General features: G+C 38.5%; 1 protein-coding gene across 1 annotated transcript in view; it reads right to left on the bottom strand.

Annotated features, from left to right (window-relative positions):
- The window catches only part of LOC113226242 (fatty acid synthase-like), a 6599-nt gene extending 3653 nt beyond the window's left edge, over positions 1-2946 (bottom strand). The window contains exons 1-2 of the mRNA XM_026458803.1: positions 2850-2946; positions 235-427 (exon numbers count right to left, since the gene is read on the bottom strand). Of these exons, the coding sequence (XP_026314588.1) occupies positions 235-427; positions 2850-2912 (256 nt within the window). The 5' untranslated portion in view covers positions 2913-2946. The remainder of the gene's footprint in view (positions 1-234; positions 428-2849) is intronic.
- Positions 2947-21313: the final 18367 nt, after the last annotated feature.

Raw genomic sequence — 21313 nt, 5'->3', positions numbered from 1 at the left:
TATTGTATTGTATTGTATTGTATTGTATTGTATTGTATTGTATTGTACTGTACTGTACTGTACTGTACTGTACTGTACTGTACTGTACTGTACTGTACTGTACTGTACTGTACTGTACTGTACTGCACTGTATTATATATAATCAGTAAATGTGTCAGAAAGTCGTATTGCAATTTCTGACAATAAATCTTACAAAACTTATGTTAAACTGAAGACGTCATACGATCTACTAACCAGCATCATAGATTGCCTGGAAAGCTTGTTCCAGCGACTTCCTGCTAAGGGTGTCCATAACGTGCGCCTGCCGATAATGGACCTTAAAAAATTGCGCGTCGAATCGATCCAGTCCAGGCGTCTTGCCCGTGTAATTAGATACCTCGGGGTGATTGAAATTCCAACGACATTTGTCAGCAGTAACTGGGTTTTTCTAGAAAAAGAAGAAAAAATAAACTTTTTTCTTTAAGTCGACTCTGGAAAGGTAAAACGCCAGAAAAGTGTATTTGGAAAATATTACAGAAGAGTGATTTAAAGTAATTCCGTTGGCGCCGTGGCAGCCAGAGTAGACTACCAGTTACGATAATGATCACTTGATTTATCACCGAACAATGTTTGAATACAGTACAATAACACAGTAAAACACAAGCGGTATTTCACATACGGGCGAAATAGGACTACGCACAGTGCGTTAAGTTTTCAAATATGGCGGTGAATCCACAGGCTACACGAGCGTCAATGGGTGGTCCAAGGCAGACGCACGTTACCCAGCACGGTTAGTTGTAGACTGTCCCAAGTACGAACAGTAGTTCGGTTGCAGCAGAGTAAAAAGGATAGCAATATAAATGTTAAAGGAAATGAGGGTAGGTGAACTTAATCTAAGCGCTGTCCACCTTGGCATCGACGCGAACATACCCGTTGTAGCATAAGCTATAACGTGATCTGGAAGATGACAGAAATGGCGCCCGAATTTCAAAATTTACTGGGAAATTTGGTAGAAAGGTCCTTGTTTATCACGGCTGACATATGGCCTATATTGCAAAGGCTAAAGTTAATAAATAAACATGATTTTATTGGATAATAACGCACACACTCAACATAGCCCCGCACTAGGGAATCTCTGTGTCGCGGGTGCCATTGACACACACATAAACAACCACAAATTACACCCAAACTCACGAGAGAAATAAATGTAGGCCGTACACATATTTCTGCCAGGCTGTGAATCGAACCCAGGTCCTCTGCATGGCAGTCCGGCATGGTAGCCGTTCGGCCACGGAGGCAGTTATATACTTATATATACTGTATAATACTTATCATTTATTCCCAACTTCCTCAGAAGTTTCAAGAGCACCTTGCCAAGTCAAAGTCAAAAGTAAAAAAATCGTTTATTCCATAAATAAAATAAATTTACATTCAATGTGCTGACTTCCCTGATAAGAACGAGCACAACACTCTAGGGGTTCCTCTTTTACTCCAAAATGTTAATATAGTGTCTCTAGATACGTTTCGAGCAGTAATTTAATTCTATGCATACTAATATTCCTGCCTTGAACCATTTGCAGCCATGTTCGTAGGGTGCTGTCTATCTCGCATAGATATCCAATCTACCTCACAGTAACGATAACGCCAGAGGACTGTCTGAGATGATGAGTGGCTTCTCTTTCAACACTGGCGGAATACCAAAACCGTGAAAAACTGCGGTATTTATGCTGAGCCACCGCTTTTCACTGCCATGACTTCCAAAACTATTTACTTCAATTAGTTGTCTTGTGAAATTGTACGTTCCTTTTGTTATTAAAATTTGTTATTTTTAATTGATCAAAAAGCGACATGAACGTTGTCTTGAGACACCGGGAAAGGCACCGGCTGCGGTGAGAAGGTTCTAATATCTCTCAATAGATGTCACTGAATGAATGCCGAAAACTCCATTACAAAGATCACATAGAAGAATTTCGACAACTCGATAACTTGGCTTGTAGCTCAGTTGGTTAGAGCAGCGCTACGTATTCAAGTAGACATGAGCGTAATTCAAATATTTTCTTTGGTTAAATTAAAATATACTATAATTATAAGAATAATTAATTTATATTAAAATACTTAGTTTGAGTTACATTTGTAACTGTCTCCGTAACTGTGGCCGTAGCCACGGAGGCAGGTAACCGTTCGCAGTTACCATGAAGGACTGCCACGCAGAGGCTGCGGGTTCGATTCCTGGACCGAGAGAAATATTTGTACGGCCTACATTTATTTCCCTCGTGAGTATAGATGTAATTTGTGGTTGTCTTAGGGTCGTATTCCAGAACTCTACTCAATGCTCTAGTCAGGATTTGAGCAGACTTGAGTATGATTTCAAGCACTGGAAATACGACCCTAATGGCAAGGACTTGAGTATGCTTTCTAGTGCTTTGACTCATACTCAAGTCCTGACCTGAGTATTGAGTAGAGTTCTAGAATACGACCCTATGTGTGTGTCCATGGCACCCACGAAATCAAAAGTTTGCTTGAACTTGGCAAATTGCCAAGTTTTATTGAAATTGGTTAACGGAAAGTGTGTAAAATCCAATAAAGCGGATTCAACCCATTTTGCCACTCTTTAAAGAGGAATATTTTCTTCAAATTTCAATGAGACCACTATTGAGGTACCCCCTTTCCAAAAAAAAGGATTATCAAAATGGGTTCTCAAATGTCTGAGTATTCGCGTGAAATACGCAAAAAAAAGCAACCGAATTGAGAACCTCCTCCTTTTTTGGAAATCGGTTAAAAACGTTTCATTTCCAATCACGAAAATCTAAGAACTTCATAAATAATTTTAAATATGTCAACACTACATCATTGTACCAATCGAACTCTACCTTGTTGTAAAGAATATCCTCCAGATGTTTGATATGATGGGATTGCGGGTACAGTCCAGACATGCCAGAGATGACGATGCGTTCCCCGTCGATCTCTGGGCCATCCACTTGTTCCTGGGGTGTAGGTGCCATGATTACCAGCTGTACTGCCTGCACTAAGCGCAACAATATTCGTCCTCGGACTACTTACAACTTCAATATGATCCCCAGTTTTTATAGCATTTATCCACATCCGATTGATTAGGAATCTCTACTTAATATTCAAGTATTTTTAAATTAACTATTGTGTGCTACTATTTGTGTTAGGGTAAATTGTACAGTTTGCGGTTAGAAAAATTGTACTTAAATAAATGCATACGACTTTGGACTGTAAGTCTTAGTACGTGCTAAGGACATAATTTTGCCCATTGATGTAAATCTCCAACCACAGGGTAACGTTTTTATATTATATCCTGTCCATCACGTCCTGACCTGACCTGACCTTAATGAAGGTCGACCTTTCAGGTTGAAATTGGGACACAACCTAATAGGAAAGTGAATTTGTATACAAGGACGTTACACCTATCAAATACCTGCTCTCGAATCTTGAAGATCGCGTAAGTTGTATTAACCGGGAAATGCAGGACACAGCGCAGAGGAGTACCTCTTTCCTTAACTGTTCTCGTATGACTGAAAAAGCAAAACGCTTCGTACGAATTGACAGCATAAATAATTATATAAAAAACAATGAACATTAGACAACATTTTTATTTATTTATTTATTTCCCTAAAAATAGTTATTGTGTTGGAAAAAAATACATCATAAAAAAATTTAAATCTAATACGAGACCGAACATGCACAATATTAAGAAGTCGTTAATGAAAAATAGCAATAATAATACAATAATAACGATTAATAATTTCCATACCAAATTAGATATCCTTAACACTTTAAAATACAAATTCATATCTTGTGCCTCCAATAACAAATTCATCAACACGTTAAAATTATTTTTCTTACAAGAAACCACATCACATACGTCGCTCTGATCCCAAAGTAACTAAAGAAAATAAACACACAGAACTGAGACAATATAGAAAATTTAGTTTTTCCCGGGACCGCAGAGATCGCGACACAGACATCGGTAATCTCAACTCCGAAAAGTGATTTGACTCACTGAACCTTACTCCGCTGTCGGTACCTACTCCTCTTAATGAATCTGTTTCCGTTATCGGTACTGGTTTCCCATTGACTATCAAACATAAATCGCTCCGAATTGTTCCATACTGGTCCTAAATTCAAAACCTATGGAGCGATGATCGAGTTTGTAATGTAACGATAGAGTTTTTTATCATATTATAATATACGGTAAGCATATTTAAATCGAACACTTTACCATAGGTGTTTTAGTATACTCGTGTTGGTGCCATTTATCGCTTTTAATTAGATAGAGAAGAAACACAAAGCTTCAGTACTTAAATTATGTCGTCTTATGTAGGTATATTTTAATTAAATAGACACTAACAATAAGTTCGAATTACAAAGCCAGGTTACATCGTCGATTGATTTTCCTTCGTACTAGACAGCCTTAGAATTGTCACTCTAAACCAGCCTTTCCCAAAGTGAGCGATAACGCCCCCTTCTGGGCGCTGCAGGCCTAAAGGGCGGTAAGAGACCCAGAAAAAAAATGGGGGCGTTGTGTAGAGGCTAAGGGGGAGATTTGTAATTTCATCTAGGAAGACTCTTAGACACCGACTGAGCTCTCGACTCTCGACTACAACTTGTGAACATGTTTTATTGAATAAATAAAATAAAAATCATGTCAATCAGTTTCGCATTTTAATAGTTATTAGTATTCCTAGATTTAATTTTAATTTTATTCCTAAATTTAGAATTTTCGTAGATAATAGACCGCGGGCAATAATGTTTTAACAAGTTTTTGTTAAATAACCCGATTTGTGCATTCCTGTATCAACCGGCTGGTTCATAAATTACTTGTTCTTACTTGTTGAGTACGATTGAGCGTCGAATGGGATAAACGAATTCATGTATGTTTGTCTTATTCCTGTCGGTGCGTGCTGCTTATGCAATCCTATATAATATTTATTTTATTTTCATTTGCGGTTTCGCACGTAATAGATAAGCAGTATTTAAGTTCAACTCTTACTTACGTATTTCTCAAAACAAAACAATGTCGGAAGTAAAAAAGAAGAGACGGCAATACTGTGCGGAATATATTAAATTCGGATTCATTGAAAATCCCACAAACCCATCGTCGCCTTTGTGCCTTCTATGTCTAAAAACATTTTCGAATGAAGCAATGAAGCCTTCAAGACTGCAAGATCATTTGAATAAAATGCATCCAGATAAGAAAGACAAGAATGTAACATATTTTCAAGACCTAGAGAAGAATCATAATACTCAGCCAAGTGTAGCAAAACTCTTTTCGGCGACTGCTAAGGAAAATGACGACGGACTTCGAGCTTCGTACAATATCTCCTTGTTAATTGCTCAAAAAGGCAACCACAGAACATCGAAGAAGAGTTAATTTTGCCAGCAATAAAGGAAGTAATAACTGGGTGAATATCTCATGGGTAAATTTTGCGAGTCCAGGCTGAGAAACCAGGTGTAAAGTGAAGAAATATTAATGATTTCTTTTTTATAGTCTAATTAGACGTAAAATGAGTTTAGGGCAAGAATTTCAGAAAATTCATTGTACAATAATAATTAGTAAAAAATATTAATGTCCCGATTTTCAATTTTGCTGGAGTGTCCACTTTCTGTTTCATTGTGTAAAATAGTCGTTCTGGTAAAATGTGTACGCTTTTAAGAAAAACAATTCCATGTATGTTATTCACTATTAGAAGCACTAACTAAAATCATTGAAAGTATTGCAATTACCAGTATGTGGGAGACTGGGTACTTGATCAAACTTTGTCCACGCGAAAATTGTAGTTTTGGTGGCAAATATTCAACTGGTTGCAACTGGTAAGTAGTTTAACTAAAAACCATTACGTTCTTGCCCCGTGCAAGCCTTAGTCGTGTATAAGGACCTGCCATCGAAAAACATGGGCACTGTGTTCCATTTCCCGCCAAAAAAGTCATTATATGCCCTTTGGTGGCACGTGCGACAAAAAATATTCAGTTTTCCTGGCTCCATTTGTTCTCAATTTTTGTTTTATCCTAAGGTCGTATTCTGAAACCAAATTATGAGATTAATTTTGTCATTATTTTATCACAATTTAATCGTCTCGGTTTGATTTTTAAGCTTTTAATTTTTTTAAAGTTAGTTTTTTAGTAATGTTTTCTGAAGATAAATTGTAGAAACTCAAATGTTTACCATGAGGACATGCGGTGGGTTTATCGAGACATTGAGGCTTGATGCAAAATAAGGCACAGAATGCTAATTTAGAGTTGTTACTTTTTCCAAATAACCTGAAGAAATAACAACTTTTTAACAACAATTATAACTAACTAGTGGAGTAATTTCACAAAAAATAATTGAATATCATAGTGGTGAAACATCTTGACATTCAATAAAATTTATTTACAACCTGAAGAAAATTCATGTTACCAGGAAACCAAGGCCAGTCTTTTCTACAATTTCGTAATTTTCTACAGGTTTAATTTTAATTTTATCAATGGCAGGTTTCAATGCCAGATAAACGAATCAATATCAGTAATGTTGTTCCCAAATGACACTTTGATCTGCAGTTCTATTTAATAATCCTTCAACTCCTGGGCACCCTTGCCATGGCCACATTCGCAATAATCGCGGGTGCCCCGGATGTAGTTGGAGGATTTTTAAAGACAACTACAGATCAATCAGTGTCGTTTGGGAATGACATTACTGACATTGATTTCACCATCTGGCGTTAAAAGCTACCGGTAATAATATTCAAATTAAACGTGTACATTACGAAATTGTTCAAAAGGACTGGCTCATTCTTCAGGTTATTTGAAGAAAAAGTAATAACTCTAAATTAGTACTCAGTGCCTTATCAACACCATCATCTGATGATGATGAGATGATGGTGTTTCAGTCCAACTACTCAAAGCAGGAGGAAATCCTGTGGTAAAAGTGCTTGTGAAACTTTTCAACAAAGTTCTTCATGAAGCTCGAACACCAGAGCAATGGAAGAATGCCATCGTCACCACCATCCACAAAAAAGGCGACATTGCAAAACTTTGCTCTCTCAGATTTATAACTATTTATAAAGATTTTGACCATCTGGCTTACCAGTGAACTTGACGAAGCGCAGCCTATTGAGCAGGCTGGCTTTCGGAGCGGCTTCTCAACCATCGACCATATCCACACGGTTAATTAGCTGATGGGGAAATGTCTCGAATATAACCGGCCCCTTGTCATGGCCTTCGATTATGAGAAGGCTTTTGACAGTATCAAACATTGGGCCGTGTTCCACGCTCTTCATCGCTGCCACATCGATTCCCGCTACGTGGATGTGCCCCGGGAGCTCTACCGTTCAGCCGCTCTGCAGGTACGAGTTCACGATTTAACCAATCCCGTTCCAATCCGACGAGGACTTGAGGATGTCGTAAAAACCCTTAAATGGGATAACCGCGGCATTAACATCAATGGTGTAACACCATTTGTCTCACCTAAGATTCGCGGACGATCTCGTGCTATTTGCAAGTTTCGATGATCTCCAAAGGATGCTGGAACAAATTTATGATGCTTCTTTGAGAGTTGGCCTAAGGATGAATATGACCAAGACGAAGATTATGGCGAATCCCTCCAGTCCGTCAAATACCACTGTCACGGTGGGAAATGAGAGGCTGGAGAGAGTCGATCAGTACGTTTGTCTCGGACATGTTCTATCCTTTGGCAAAGAGCATCAGCCTAAAGAGATCTCAAAAAGAATCCAGCTGGGATGGGATGCGTTTAGCAAGTCAGGTGACATCCTTAAATCAGGTAAGGTTCCACAGTGTCTGAAGACCCGCTTGTTTAATCAATGTGTTCTGCCCGCCATGACGTATGGTGACGAGATGTGGACGCTCACACAGGAGACTGTATACAGGTTGAGAGTTGCACAGAGGGCCATGAAGCGCGCTATGCTCGGCATCAGCCTTGTACACCGAGTTCCGAACGTTGAGATCCGACGATGGACGAAAGTCCAGGATGCTGGAACTCGGATCATGGAACTCAAATGGGAATGGGCGGGACACCTAGCTAGGCAAGGAGTGAGGCAAGATCAGTCGATGTCTTGTTCCACCAACAAGACATCGACTGATTGGTGGCCGAGGATGGGCAAAAGATGCGTCTGGCGCCCTGTTGCAAGGTGGGTCGACGACATGGTGCGCGTCGCGGGGCATGAATGAATGCGGCTAGCACTATACCCAGCAGTAGGTGAAATCAGTCTGTGAATGATGATGATGCCTCATCAAGCCTCAATGTCCGGACAAACCTACCGTATGTCCTCATGGAAATATTTGGGTTTCTACAACTTATCTTTAGGAAACATTCGTAGAGATGGCGTTGTGTATCATAGTTCTTCAACTGCCAATTAAAACAACAATGAATTCATTCACTAAAGTCCAGGGAAGTACTGCCACCTTACCTATTTCTGCCGCCAAGCAGTAATGTTAGCATAGTTAGGTTTGGAAGGGTAAGTGCTGGTGAAGTTACAGGCACATGGGACTTGCCAACTTACGTCTCAGGGTGACGGGCACAGTGGCAGTGCTCCTCAGATCTTTGCTTATTTAAAGCTCTGAGTGGCACTGCCACTGTTATGGACAAGCGTGTAGCTTACCAGCAGGCGCATGACTCGTTCGTCCCGTCACATGGTATTAAAAAGAAAAAGCAGAAGAAAATTCCAACTGTGCGTCGTTTTAAAGGGGCAAACAAATTTTTATCACAATTAAATTTACTTAATAGTCTTTGTTTTTTATATATTCCAACTTTGGTGGCAATATTCAATTCTGGTGCAACCGATAAGCGTTTTGGTGGCGTTTCTAAGTATTGGTGGCGAGAAAAATTTTTAATTGCTTATATCTCTGAAATTAATGGAAATGGTTATATCCCGGTCACGTATATATAAATGAAATGTTTCATTTTATTGCAAACGAGTCTCGGATACTGGAATATCTAAAAAAAAATTGCGCCACCAAAACTTACAATAAAATGCATTTGTTGATATTCACCCAACTACTGTGCTTTATAAATCGGCCGCAGATATTAACCGAAAAATTCCTTTGAGTAATAATGAATGAATCATGAAATGGCTGAAAACATTGAAGAATCATAGTGCAATCATCTTAGGACTAGTCAATTCTCAATTCAGCTCAATGAGTCCACTTCACCAACTAATAAAGCATTGTTGCTGTCTTACGTGAGGTTTATTAAAGATGATAAAATATGTGAAGAACTATTGTTTGCTAGAAATTTAGAGACCCATACAAAAGGCGAAACCATATTCAATACATTGGAAAAGTTTTGTGATGAGAAAGAGATTCCCTTGAAAAATATTATACCAGTTGCTACGGATGGCGCTCCGGCTATGACAGGGTGCCATAAAGGCTTCATAGCGTACTTAAAAAATAAAATTCCAGATGTCCTTGCTGTACATTGCGTTATTCATAGATAAATTTGGTTGCTAGTAATTTAAGGGAACGGCTATTTCAATCACTGCAATATGTCATCAAAGCAGTCAATAAAATCCGTAACAGCTCTTTGACTGATAGATTATTTCATCAGTGTTACTAATGACGAAGATTTCAACCGTTTGTTGTTTCATACTGAAGTTCGTTGGCTATCAAGAGGCAATTGTCTGACTCGATTTTACAACCTGTTTGACTGTGTGATAGAGTTCTTGGAAAGACCCGGAGGTAATAACGCCTCGGAATCGTTAATACCGCATCGGATTAAGTAACGGAATAGACTATGCTCGCATCAATCGGATAATTCGACTCTTTGATTCCGGTGGTACCCATGTCTACGCGACACCATGACAACCCATGTGTAAGCCACAAACCACATGTGCAAGCCATTCAACCACGGATGTCATCAAACGGAGGTAGCATGTATGTCAATATAAGGAATGCTATACTGAAAGGAAAATACGGAAAGGAAGATAACAGCGTTCGTAGCTTTAGACACAGTAATCGTTTTTGTTCTATTAGTATTCATAGAGGTACATAATAGAACAGTTTACCACAGATAATATTGTTTGTTATACGTTCGTTTAGTTCATTCCCCCACTTCGAATCTTATTTATATTCCTCTACGTGTGGTGCATTGACCGCTATGGAAAGCCTCAATATTTGCATATTAAACTGTAAATGTTATTTTATTTCTTAGAGTTTTCTATTTGTATCTTTTATCACTTCTCATACATGTCCGTATTAAAGAGATGATATTTTTTATCTTTGCTACTTTTGTTAACTTGTGTACTTTGTAACGTTTGAGAGATGGTATGGTATTTTTAAACATTTCCGGCATCGACAATTACACTCGTATGATGATCGAACAGAGTCATGCAAAACAGAACAAAGCGTGCAAATTAATATTTGATTTATTTAAAATGTATTTTATTTCACAAAGACACTAAGAGTCGTATTCTAGAACTCTACTCAATGCTCAAGTCAGGATTTGAGTATGGTTTAAAGCCCTCGAAATCATACTCAAGTTCCGCCATTAGGGTCATATTTCCAGTGCTTGTGTTTCCAGTGCAATCCTGACTTGAGCATCGAGTAGAGTTCTAGAACACGACCCTAAGTAGGTCAGTGAAGGACTTTGATATTTTGGAATTTAGTTGTTTTTACAAACATTGCTTTAGAATGCTAAAAATCACGCATTGGTAAATGACCTTAAGTTCTATTGTCATTTTTTTAATTTTTTATTTAACATGAACTTGAAGATCAAATGAAGTGCCTTAAGATTGATTTTAAATGCCTAATTGTTATTTTTCGCTTAAAATGATCATAAAATACTCTGTAGTAAAAATTACTGTTTGGCGGCACTTAAAGTTCTTTACATATCTCGTACAGATTTAAAGGTAGCAACCCACAAATCTTAGCTCTGTAAATTCTATCCAGAGAATAAGACGCTATCGAAAAATGGTTCTATTGGATAGGTGTAAATTTACTAATGGACAATTGAAAATGATAATGGATGCTCTAGTTTCTTACTTATTCAGTAGACAAACAATAAAAATAATAACCTTAATCTTCAACCTCAAAGTTCATTCATACTTGTCTAATTTGCATTTATAATTTTCTATACAAGGGTCAACAGCTTGAGGGGGCGGGGCTTAATTCAAACACGAACACTTTCTAATCTTTATTTCATAGGCAAGCAAATTACACTTCAAGTCGTCATATTGAGTAAACTCTACTGCTTATTCGTAAGGCAGTTATCCGTGCGAAGAATGAATAAGATACTCTAGGAAATTATTCTTTGTAAATAAACATTTGTACACAATATTTAATTCTAATATCATAAGATCGAGACAACCGGCGATGCTAAACGGGTCCTTTAGCGTGATTCAAATTCAAAATTGTTTATTAAAGACTACATGGGTCCATGGTGTTAGTACATTACAAGAAAACCCTACAACTATGTTAGTAATAATTTTAAATAATAATAATAATACAATAATAAAATGAAACGACTAAATAATACATACAATCAAAATTAATTCACATAATTCAAATAATTAATTCAACTGCCTCCGTGGCCGAACGGTTACCATGCTCCACTGCCACGCAGAGGTCCCGGGTTCGATTCCCGGGCCGGGAGAAGTATTTGTATAGCCTACATATATTTCTCTCGTGAGTTTGGGTGTAATTTGTGGTTGTCTATGTGTGTGTTTCCCTAGTGCGGGGCTATGAGTATGTACGCGTTTGTGTACGCGTTAATTACTAAAATATACAAGTTTAGGGTTTATAACAGCCGACATCCAATGTCTCTGTAAGGCACTGTCCGGTCTATCGGCTAATATCCTAAGATGCACTGCAGTACCTAAGCAACCCCAACAGCATCCTAAACATGTCGTTATAAAGGACGCGTAGCTCGCTGAAGGTCTTTTGGGTATGCCTAGCCCACAGGCCGCTACAGTAAAACTCCTCCTCCCCCCCCCCTCCTCCTCCCCCCCCCCCCCCCCCCTCCCCCCCCTCCCCCTCCCCCTCCCCCTCCCCCTCCTCATGATTCACTCTACCAGTGATTGAATAATGTTCGCAATTAGTTAGTCTTTATTATTTAAAACTACAATTTTATGTGTATCTTTGTTGCTAAAATAAACGCAGACATTAATTATTATTTTCGTAATATTTATTTGGAAATGTCTGGCTGTCTGGCTGTCTATACATAAAAATGGCTGTCGTTAATACACGGGTAATGTTATTCTCACTTATTACAAAGTAACTAGTTTTTTGACACTGACTTTTGACCTCTTAATGCATTATGCAAAACTAGCGCAACAATGGGCACATTGCAACGTACACTTACAGTTAAGCTATTACACGTTGTTGATATGTATTACAATGCATGTACTTATTTAAAACTAACGTAGCATTGTTCATTATTCTTATAGAAAATACGTTTTATTTCCGTCCCAAAGACGTGAGCCCCCAATTGTCTAAAAAATAACCCTAAATAGCACCCTCTTTTTGACACATTGTTTTAGAGTCGCAACACATCCAGTTTAATTAGTATCATTTATACTAGTATGGTACTAGTTACTAATTAGTAATATACTAGTATTCATACCCTCCTGAAATCACTAAAATTTGCACGCAGGTTAAAGTGGAAAAAATCAGAAAACAGGTAAGTGTTTTTTCTAAAGGTACACAACCAAGGGCATCATCGGTCTCCAAAAGATTATCAAAATGTAGTACATCTCTCAACCAGTCTAAATTTATTTCATTTCTTGTCTTATCTACAACGTTTTTCCAGCCTTCAGCTGTTATTATGTTATGCATTTATTCACGTTTTTGTTAATGGCCTTTTTTTTTTTTTTTTTTTTTTTTTTTTTATTGCGACTCGACAAAATGACTGCACCGCGCCTGATGGAAAGTGCGAATACAGTCCAGAGATGAGAGTAACGGATGGAAAACACAAATATCTTCACTCCGTCACTATCATTTTGCCGGTCTGGCCAAATGCACTGGATGTACACCAACTGATCCCTGAACGCGATTCGCAAAAGCGTTTCACTGTGGAGGGTTTTCCGCCGTGTGTACTGTGGTCGCTATCCAGTCGGCACAGAGCCTACCACAATGCTAAGCAGATGGACACTTGTGACGCCCTCGCCTAACACTTTTACTTAATTTTTGGGGATATTTCTACCATACTACACGATTTCTCTAATCACATGATGGTACTACCCTGTTACTTGCGGGTCATCACTAGGTTTAAGAAAAAAACCCCATAGAACGTAATCGTTTGCAAGAAATATCATAAATACGAACTATCATAAGTTTAATGCACATATAAAATTAAATAATGTATTATTGCGGTTAAATACTATTTATTTATTTATTTATTTATAATTATTAATAACATTTATTTTTAAGTATTTTTCTCATCGCCATAGGTCGGAAAAAGGTGTTCCACATATATTATAGACACGTGCAGATATAGCTACAAGGAGCGACATAGAGTTGACCACCAAATATTAATTAATTACTGTTTCGAATTTCGGATGTCCGGAAATGGTTTTACTGCATCGTAGGACAAAACTACGTACCTAGGAAGTCGAAGTTGGAATTCTAATGGTGCCATGTAAAAAATGCAGTAGAAAACGCAATAGAACTACTGTTTCGATTTAATCTATTTATGGATAAATGGCCGTCAAAAATGACACATTTTCGTCTTGTTTAAGCGGCCAGCATTTTTTTTACAAACAGTATTAAAAGTTATTAAAATGTTTATTTATTTATTTATTTATTTATTTATTTTCACCAAAACTTAAAAACTATCATTACAGGTATGCACCCAATGCGACAGTCCAAGACAATGACGTATAATTTTAATATCTACTTATCTATTAATTCTTATACAACTTATAACTACAAATAAATAAAGCAACTTTTGTGAATTCACTCAGAGAACACGTAAATATGTCTATCTCGTTAGCAATCAAGTTAATGGTCCGTGTTGCGCGCGTGAGCGGAGCCTCACGTAATAAGTTGGTGCGCGCATTCGGCACCGCCAGCAGCTGTGGTCGCCGCCTGCGCCCAGCATACTTGTTGGGCACACTCCAGTTTATTCGCCCCAGTAAATCCGCATTCTCCTGTTTCCCTCTTATTAACTTAAAGATGTATGCCACCAATGCTACGTTTCTCCTGACTTCCAGTTTATTGTAGCCTACCATGCCTAGTACAAATAACGTTGGGTACATCCGCGGGTAAAAGGGATATACGCCATACTGTCTCAAATATATATATCGTACGAACTTATTTTGTATTTTTTCGAGCATAAGGCAACACTTCTGCTCGTGAGGCGCCCATGCGAATGCGTTGCACTCGAGCTGGCTTCTTACCAAGGCATTATACAAAATAATAATCGCTTTAATATTTGTAAAACTGTGTGCTCTGCGCAGGACAAAACCCAAGTTACGGTACGCTTTCTTACAGATATTATGCACATGATCCCGAAATGAAAGCGATGCTGTTAAACCAACGCCCAGATCCTTTACCTCATTCACCCTAGCCATGGACACCCCCTCTACCTTGTAATCATACACCCTGGGATTGTGCGCGCGAGAAAAAGTTATAGCTGCGCATTTGGCTGTATTAAATTGCAATTTATTTTCATGGCTCCACGTTCCCACTCTGTCGATGTCTCTTTGCAACTTCTCGCAATCATCGCGTTCTTGTATTGCCATATACAATTTTAGGTCGTCTGCAAACAGCAGGCACTTTGCATCTTGTACCTTCGACGGCAAGTCGTTTACGACTAGCAGAAATTCCAAAGGCCCAAGATTACTGCCTTGACTTACACCAGATCTTGTGTAATATGCTTCTGACACCCATCCAGCGTAATCCACATACTGCTGACGGTCCCTCATGTAGCTGGCGAAGAACTTCAGTAGATGTGAGGTGAATCCGGCACTGGCCAACTTTTGTAGAAGTACGTCATTATCGACTAAATCGAAAGCTTTTTTGAAGTCGAAATAAGTGGCGTCTACCTGCACCCCCACATCTACACACGGAGCCACGTCAGCCATATAATTGAGTAGGTTGCTAGCCGTACTTCGTGCCGGACGGAAACCGTGCTGCGCGTCGGTCAACTGTGCTCTTATCTGCGAGTACAAACACCCGTGGATAGCAGATTCCAGAACCTTTGCCGGCGTGGACAATATTGCTACCGGTCTGTATCCCTCTACGGTAGATGATGAGCAACCCTTTGGCACCGGTACCACGCGTGTCAGTTTCCACCTTTCCGGGAATACCGCCGACGCCAGGCAAAGATTATAGATATGTAATAAGGGCCCCGCCAAGACGGCTCGACAGTCCTTAAAAAGGAAGGGTGGAATACCGTCCGGCCCCACGGATGTTTTGGGCTTGAGCCGCTGCAGAGCCCTCCTCACATCTTCTAGTTGGAGCCGATCCAAATGTATGCACATGCCCTCGTTAGCAGCACTTGCAGCGCGCGCTACACTCTCGTCCACATCCAACTCCGGCCGATCTTTACTATAAACAGAGTGAAAATATCTCGCAAACTCTACTGCACATTGTTCACCTGTCAATACTGTGTCATTTTTTTTTATGTGATATGGATCCCTACTTTTTCTTTTAGATCTCACATAGTTCCAGAATGCCATGGGGTCTGCCATCAAATGGTTTTCAACTCTATGCCGATATTGCTCATGTGCGTCCCTTATCGTACTCTTAACCCTCGCCCTACACTGAGCAAAGTTGTAGTAATCTCCGTTTGAACCGCTCGACTTATATCGCTTATGGAGGAAAGCTTTATATTTTATTTCCTTAATGATATCCCCTGTGTACCATTCGGGGTAATCGTACCTTGAATTTGTACCACTATGTTTTTTCCGCGGCACACAGCTGTCTATAACGGAATTAATACAGTCATAAAAGAAATTTAAACTATTTTGTAAATTTAAATCGACCATTGCGGCCCAATCTATAACTGCTATCGTTGCATATAAAAGATGCAGGTTACCTTTCTTGAAGTTCCACCGTGGCGCTGATCGCGAGCTACCTCCAGGCACTGGGTTCGATTCCCGAGCGGGTACCCCCGGCGACAGAGATGGCACGGACGCTGGGCACTGTCTCTGTCGCGGCGGATTCACGCTTACCTCAAGCGCGGGGTGGTGATGGTCGAGGGGTACGAGCGGTTCTGCCGCACACACGCACACACCGTCCCATGTACTGAATACCAAATCCAAACAACGATCCTTATAATTCCTATTATTATTACTCTGAGTGAATCCACAATAAGTTTGAAAATACTCAAAGTATTCTAACACTGCTGTGGGACACGAATATAAATTAAAATCCCCTAACACTAGTACTGATTTAAACATATTACAATATTGTTCTATAATCCTAAACATAATCATATAGTCTGCTTCACTGCTGTTAGGTGCGATATATATCACACAACATAAGAACAAAAATCTTTGTTTTAAGTATACTGTCGCACCGACTAATTCGAACACCTGTTGATCCATTTTGACGTCACCCGGTATGTCCACCTTACGTAGCTCGAACCGTGGTGTGGCCACTAAACACGCGCCGCCGTGTTTTCGCCCATCCTCGCGATCACATCTAATTATTGTGTAGCCTGGTGGCACGAGTTCCGCATCTTTAATTGAATCGTTGCATCCAGTTTCTGTAATAGCAAATAGATCTGCTTCTGAGAGAGCTACAATTTCTTGAAAAACATCCAATTTTGTTCGAAGTCCCCGTACGTTTTGGTAAAATATTTTAATACTTTTAGGTTGTATCTGGTTTGTTAGTGATTTTTCGAAACCACACCCATTCACAGTACTCAATATTGACTGCCCAATTTTCCGGCCCACATAATACTTCATATTTACTTTCCGGAACTCCTATTATGAAAGACGCATAATCTCTTTCGGTCTTGTGCTTTATTTTTTCAACCTTAACTGCTGTATCCTGTCCACATATGTTCCTTACATGTTCCTCCAAACTTTCTGCCGTGGTGTCCTTCTTAAGTCTCCATACATGTAGATGTTTTTTTCGCTCCGAGCCTTGAATAATCGAAGAGTTCTTGTTACCTCCCTTCTGCACTTGATTATTCTGATATTTATTCTTTTTCTTGCTTACTTCTATCCATTCTTGTTTCTTCTCGAGTTCTATTTTATTTACTTCTTTTTCCGAGTGAGAGTTCACTTCGTTAACGTTTTTCCCGCGATTCTCACTCATAGCCGGTTTCGTGGCCCCACATTCCTTCTCTATATCAGTGTCCCTGTTTTTCTTAAATACCCCCAAATTTTTATTTTGCTTAACTACATTGGCAAACGAAATGGATTGTTTTGGAATTACCGTCAAATCGTCATGCTTTTTTGCTAAACATGATTCCAAATATTCATTTTTTTCTAAAAGTATCTCCATTAATTTGCGGAGTAATTGCAACTCCGTTTCCGTATTTTCAAGTTTGCTTTTAAGCTTTTCATAATCTATTTTTTGCTCCTTCATTCTGACCTGCATTTCTAACCGAAATTCCCTCATTTCTTCCAGTATATTGTTGTCGTTTTCACCCGTATACATGTCCTGTGTTTTGGTTCGACTGCCACGCTCGGTATTGACAAAGGTTACACCCGGTGTAAAAGTTTTATTCATTGCTACCTGACCACGAACAGGAGTTTCGGTGTTATCCCCCTTTGGACGATCACGTACACATTCCGGACAAATCCACTTTTCCTTGTATTCTTCCGTGAAATCTTCAAAATTCTTCTTGGTCAACGCAAGACACTTTAGATGATATATTCGTTTACATACTTCTTGAGAACATTCCATATAAGATATATCATATATGACCGAGTCACAACCGTCACATTTCGTACCCATTGAAAATGGGATTGCACTCGAATTAACTATTTATAATATTTAGTTAGCTATTCAGTGCACTCTATACGCGTCCGTACTTGACCGCGGCACAACTTGATTAATTATTAATTATTAATTAATCAAGTGTGAACATTTTCCTTTCAAAATACGATATTTCAACTAGTGGCCAGCATCCAATCAATACTGGATGTGCAAGGTGCAAGGTGCCTTCATGAGGTAAGTCCTGGCCCCTCCAAATACATTATTGTAAATCATGGATAATTATTTTTTTTACTTTATCTGTTTACGATGTCAAAAAATTATATTTTCAACTGTATAACATTCATTGGTAAGGGATTCTTTTAATTATTATTGAATTGTATAGGTTTTCAATTCTTCATTGTAATTTGGATGTGATTTAATTATCATGGTGTTTTAATTAACATGGTGTCGGGACCAGACGAAACTAATTTCATTTGGAGAAGGTGATTTAAGGGAAGGGTAAAGGTAATTTAAGTTTCAGTTGTTTCTTTTATCATTCCAAGAGGTGTACAAGCTGTGGGTGCTTCCTGACGAAATACAGGACTGGAGAATGTAGATAGAAGTAAAGGCCTGTATAAGGTAGGATAACCTACCCGTAGCAAAATGCTACGCAAGTCCCGTTTGTGGGCGCTGCGACACTCATTTATTTTTATTATTACTCGTATATTATTGTGTCTACTGTGATGTGAGATTATCAAAAGCATAAATTGAATTTGTGTGCAAATTACATTTCTTTGTCTATTTGTTGTATTATGCTATAGTTTTAAGTTTATAATGTTATAATATGATAGTTTTTAAATTCATTCATGTGTGTCTTGGCGAACACAATAAAGTTTTTATTATTCTTATTCTTTTTTTTATTATTCTAATGGTATATTTTCAATATTATACACTTCCTTTGTGGTTAGTACGAACACATGTGTTTGTCACTAGAAATGATTCGCCACAAAATCACACCATACAATAATATTGAATGCGATGCTCATTATGCACGTATGCATTACACACTTCAAATATTCACTGTGACATATTTTTTAGTATAATGTGATAGTGAACAATTTTAATGTCTAATAATTTAAACCTCAGCCTACCTCTGCTCTTATGTTACACGTAATAATATGAACCCTGTATTAGGGATACGAATAATACAGAGCTCATATGTGTAATATTATTTTAGTTTTAAGACATGTACCATATGAATACAATAAGTATACAGACAATGGCGGTCGTATTTGTATTGTATTGTAATTTTTGTGTGTTGTCCAATACAAAAGTGTGTCTGTTGCGGCCCCATCTACTCCACTCCACTGAAATGGAATCCACACTCCATGTACCAGGTCATGAACCTGCCTTGACTGTTTACGTGAAGCTAAAGGCGACAGCGCCTATAATTTTAAGTAGTTTAAAATGTACAAAATTATTATTTGCTATTAATTTTTTATCAGGCTTTTTTGTGAGTCAAGTGTGACATGTTCCGCCGCATCATTCGGCTTTAACCGTCCATATCCCATTCCCCGTTTTTTATTGAATATAATAAAAGACCGGGTTTTTATTTTCCTGAAACATAAATTGACGACCGTGACAGGAGAGTAGTTCCTAAATAGTTACAAGTCCCGATTAGTCTGCTACGCAAGTTCACGATTTAATGAGGTCACGAGTTCACGTGAGGCGACATCAAGGCCGTACTAAGTTTGAGGCTTTGGCAGCAAGATTTGACGAGTTGCAAACTGAAATCGAAATAAATTGCGACGAATTAAATGAAAAAACGAAATTCGAGAAAACGTTGTACATGATAATATAATAATTATTAGTGTGACAACTGCAAAAACTTATTTAGAGTTAAATTCTATGAGTGAATTATGACGCAATTTTATAACTAATCGCATTGGAGCAATCAATGAAACTTACTTCCCTCTACTTTAAATCCAGCTGACCTTATTTCTCGTGGTGTCCTGCCAGTCAGCTTCAAGACCTGGAATTATGGTAGCCAGGTCCTAGTTTTTTATCCCAGGTTGTATCTTATTGGCCAGAACTTCCTTCTCAATCTGAAAACGAGAACTTACCAGAAATTAAAAACTTACGATACAATAATCTCAGTACAGAGTACTAAAAAGTCAAAAGTTTGTGGAATTACATCTGTTTGCCTAGTTTTATTGAAATTGGTTACGGAAAGTGCGCGAATCCGGATTCATCCCCTAGTTTGCCACCCTTACAAGTGGAATATTTTCTCAGGACCATTAGGAATTCCCTCTTCCCATATTAACTAAAATAACGGATAACTCATGTATTTAAGTCGAATTTTTGCTCGACATCTTTCGAACCAATTCGTGGTCCTTAATCATGACATTCCCTCTTTCCAACAAAAAAAGAGTCATCAAAATCGGTTCACAAATGCCAGAGTTATCGCGTAACATAAAAAACCAGTCGAATTGAGAACCTTATCCTTTTTTTTGACGTCGGTTAAAAATACACTGAAATCTTACGAACTAAAATACACTAAATACTAAAAAGTTATGAACTAAATCTACAGTAAATACTAAAAGCATACAAACTAAAACTACACAAAGTTTAAAAAAATACAAAAATACAAATTCTTAATACTTAATTACTAACAACCACTTTGCAGGGCCTTTTCAAATTATAAATAAAAAAGGTCTTGGTTCTAAATTAGTAAAGTGTTATTTATGCTAATTTGTTTGTATGAAAAACAAATGCAGTTACGAAGCAGTGAGTGATCTACCTAAAGAAGCTTTTATCATGACCTTCAGACGATTTGTTTCTCATAGAGGAAAGCCAGTCTATTTGTTTTGTGACAACAATGGCCGTAATTTTGTTACAACTGATAAGGAGTTGTCTAATTTTTTAAAACAAAGTAACGTTTACTTGATCTGAATTTGCGGCCACAAGAAGGCGTAAGGTTCAATTTATCCTTGCGTACGCTCCTCACTTCGGTTGAATTTGGGAACCCGGTGTAAAATCGGTCAAATTCCATTTAGACGAGTCATGGGCAATTCTCATTTAACCTACGAAGAATTGTCTACGTTATTTGCGCAAATTTAGGGAATTTTGAACAGTCGTCTCTTGTGTCCATTATCTAACTCTCCTAATGACTTCCTCTATCTCCCACCAGGACACTTCCTCGTGTGGCGGCCGTTAACTGCGCCACCCACTTCTACGCACTACTACTTATGGAGGAACGTGCTGATATGATATTTCCCTAGCACGCTGCGCACGGCTTGAGAAAATTAATTAACATGCTTGGAACCAGAAGCAGAAAGAATATATAGCCGAACTCCAACGAAGAAGAAAATGAAAGACAGACGGTCAACCAAAGTTTAAAGATTGGCTATTGGTGCCCCTTCAAGAAGAACATGTTCCACCACTCTGTCGGCGTCTCGATCGAGTCTAGAGCCTATTTCCGGGCTCAGATGGTATTTCACGAAAT

Source organism: Hyposmocoma kahamanoa, unplaced genomic scaffold, assembly GCF_003589595.1.
Source record: "Hyposmocoma kahamanoa isolate Upper Pololo Valley unplaced genomic scaffold, ASM358959v1 185, whole genome shotgun sequence".
NCBI lineage: Eukaryota > Metazoa > Arthropoda > Insecta > Lepidoptera > Cosmopterigidae > Hyposmocoma > Hyposmocoma kahamanoa.
The sequence above is the reverse complement of the archived record's forward strand: the minus strand, read 5'-3'. Positions and strand labels throughout refer to the sequence as shown.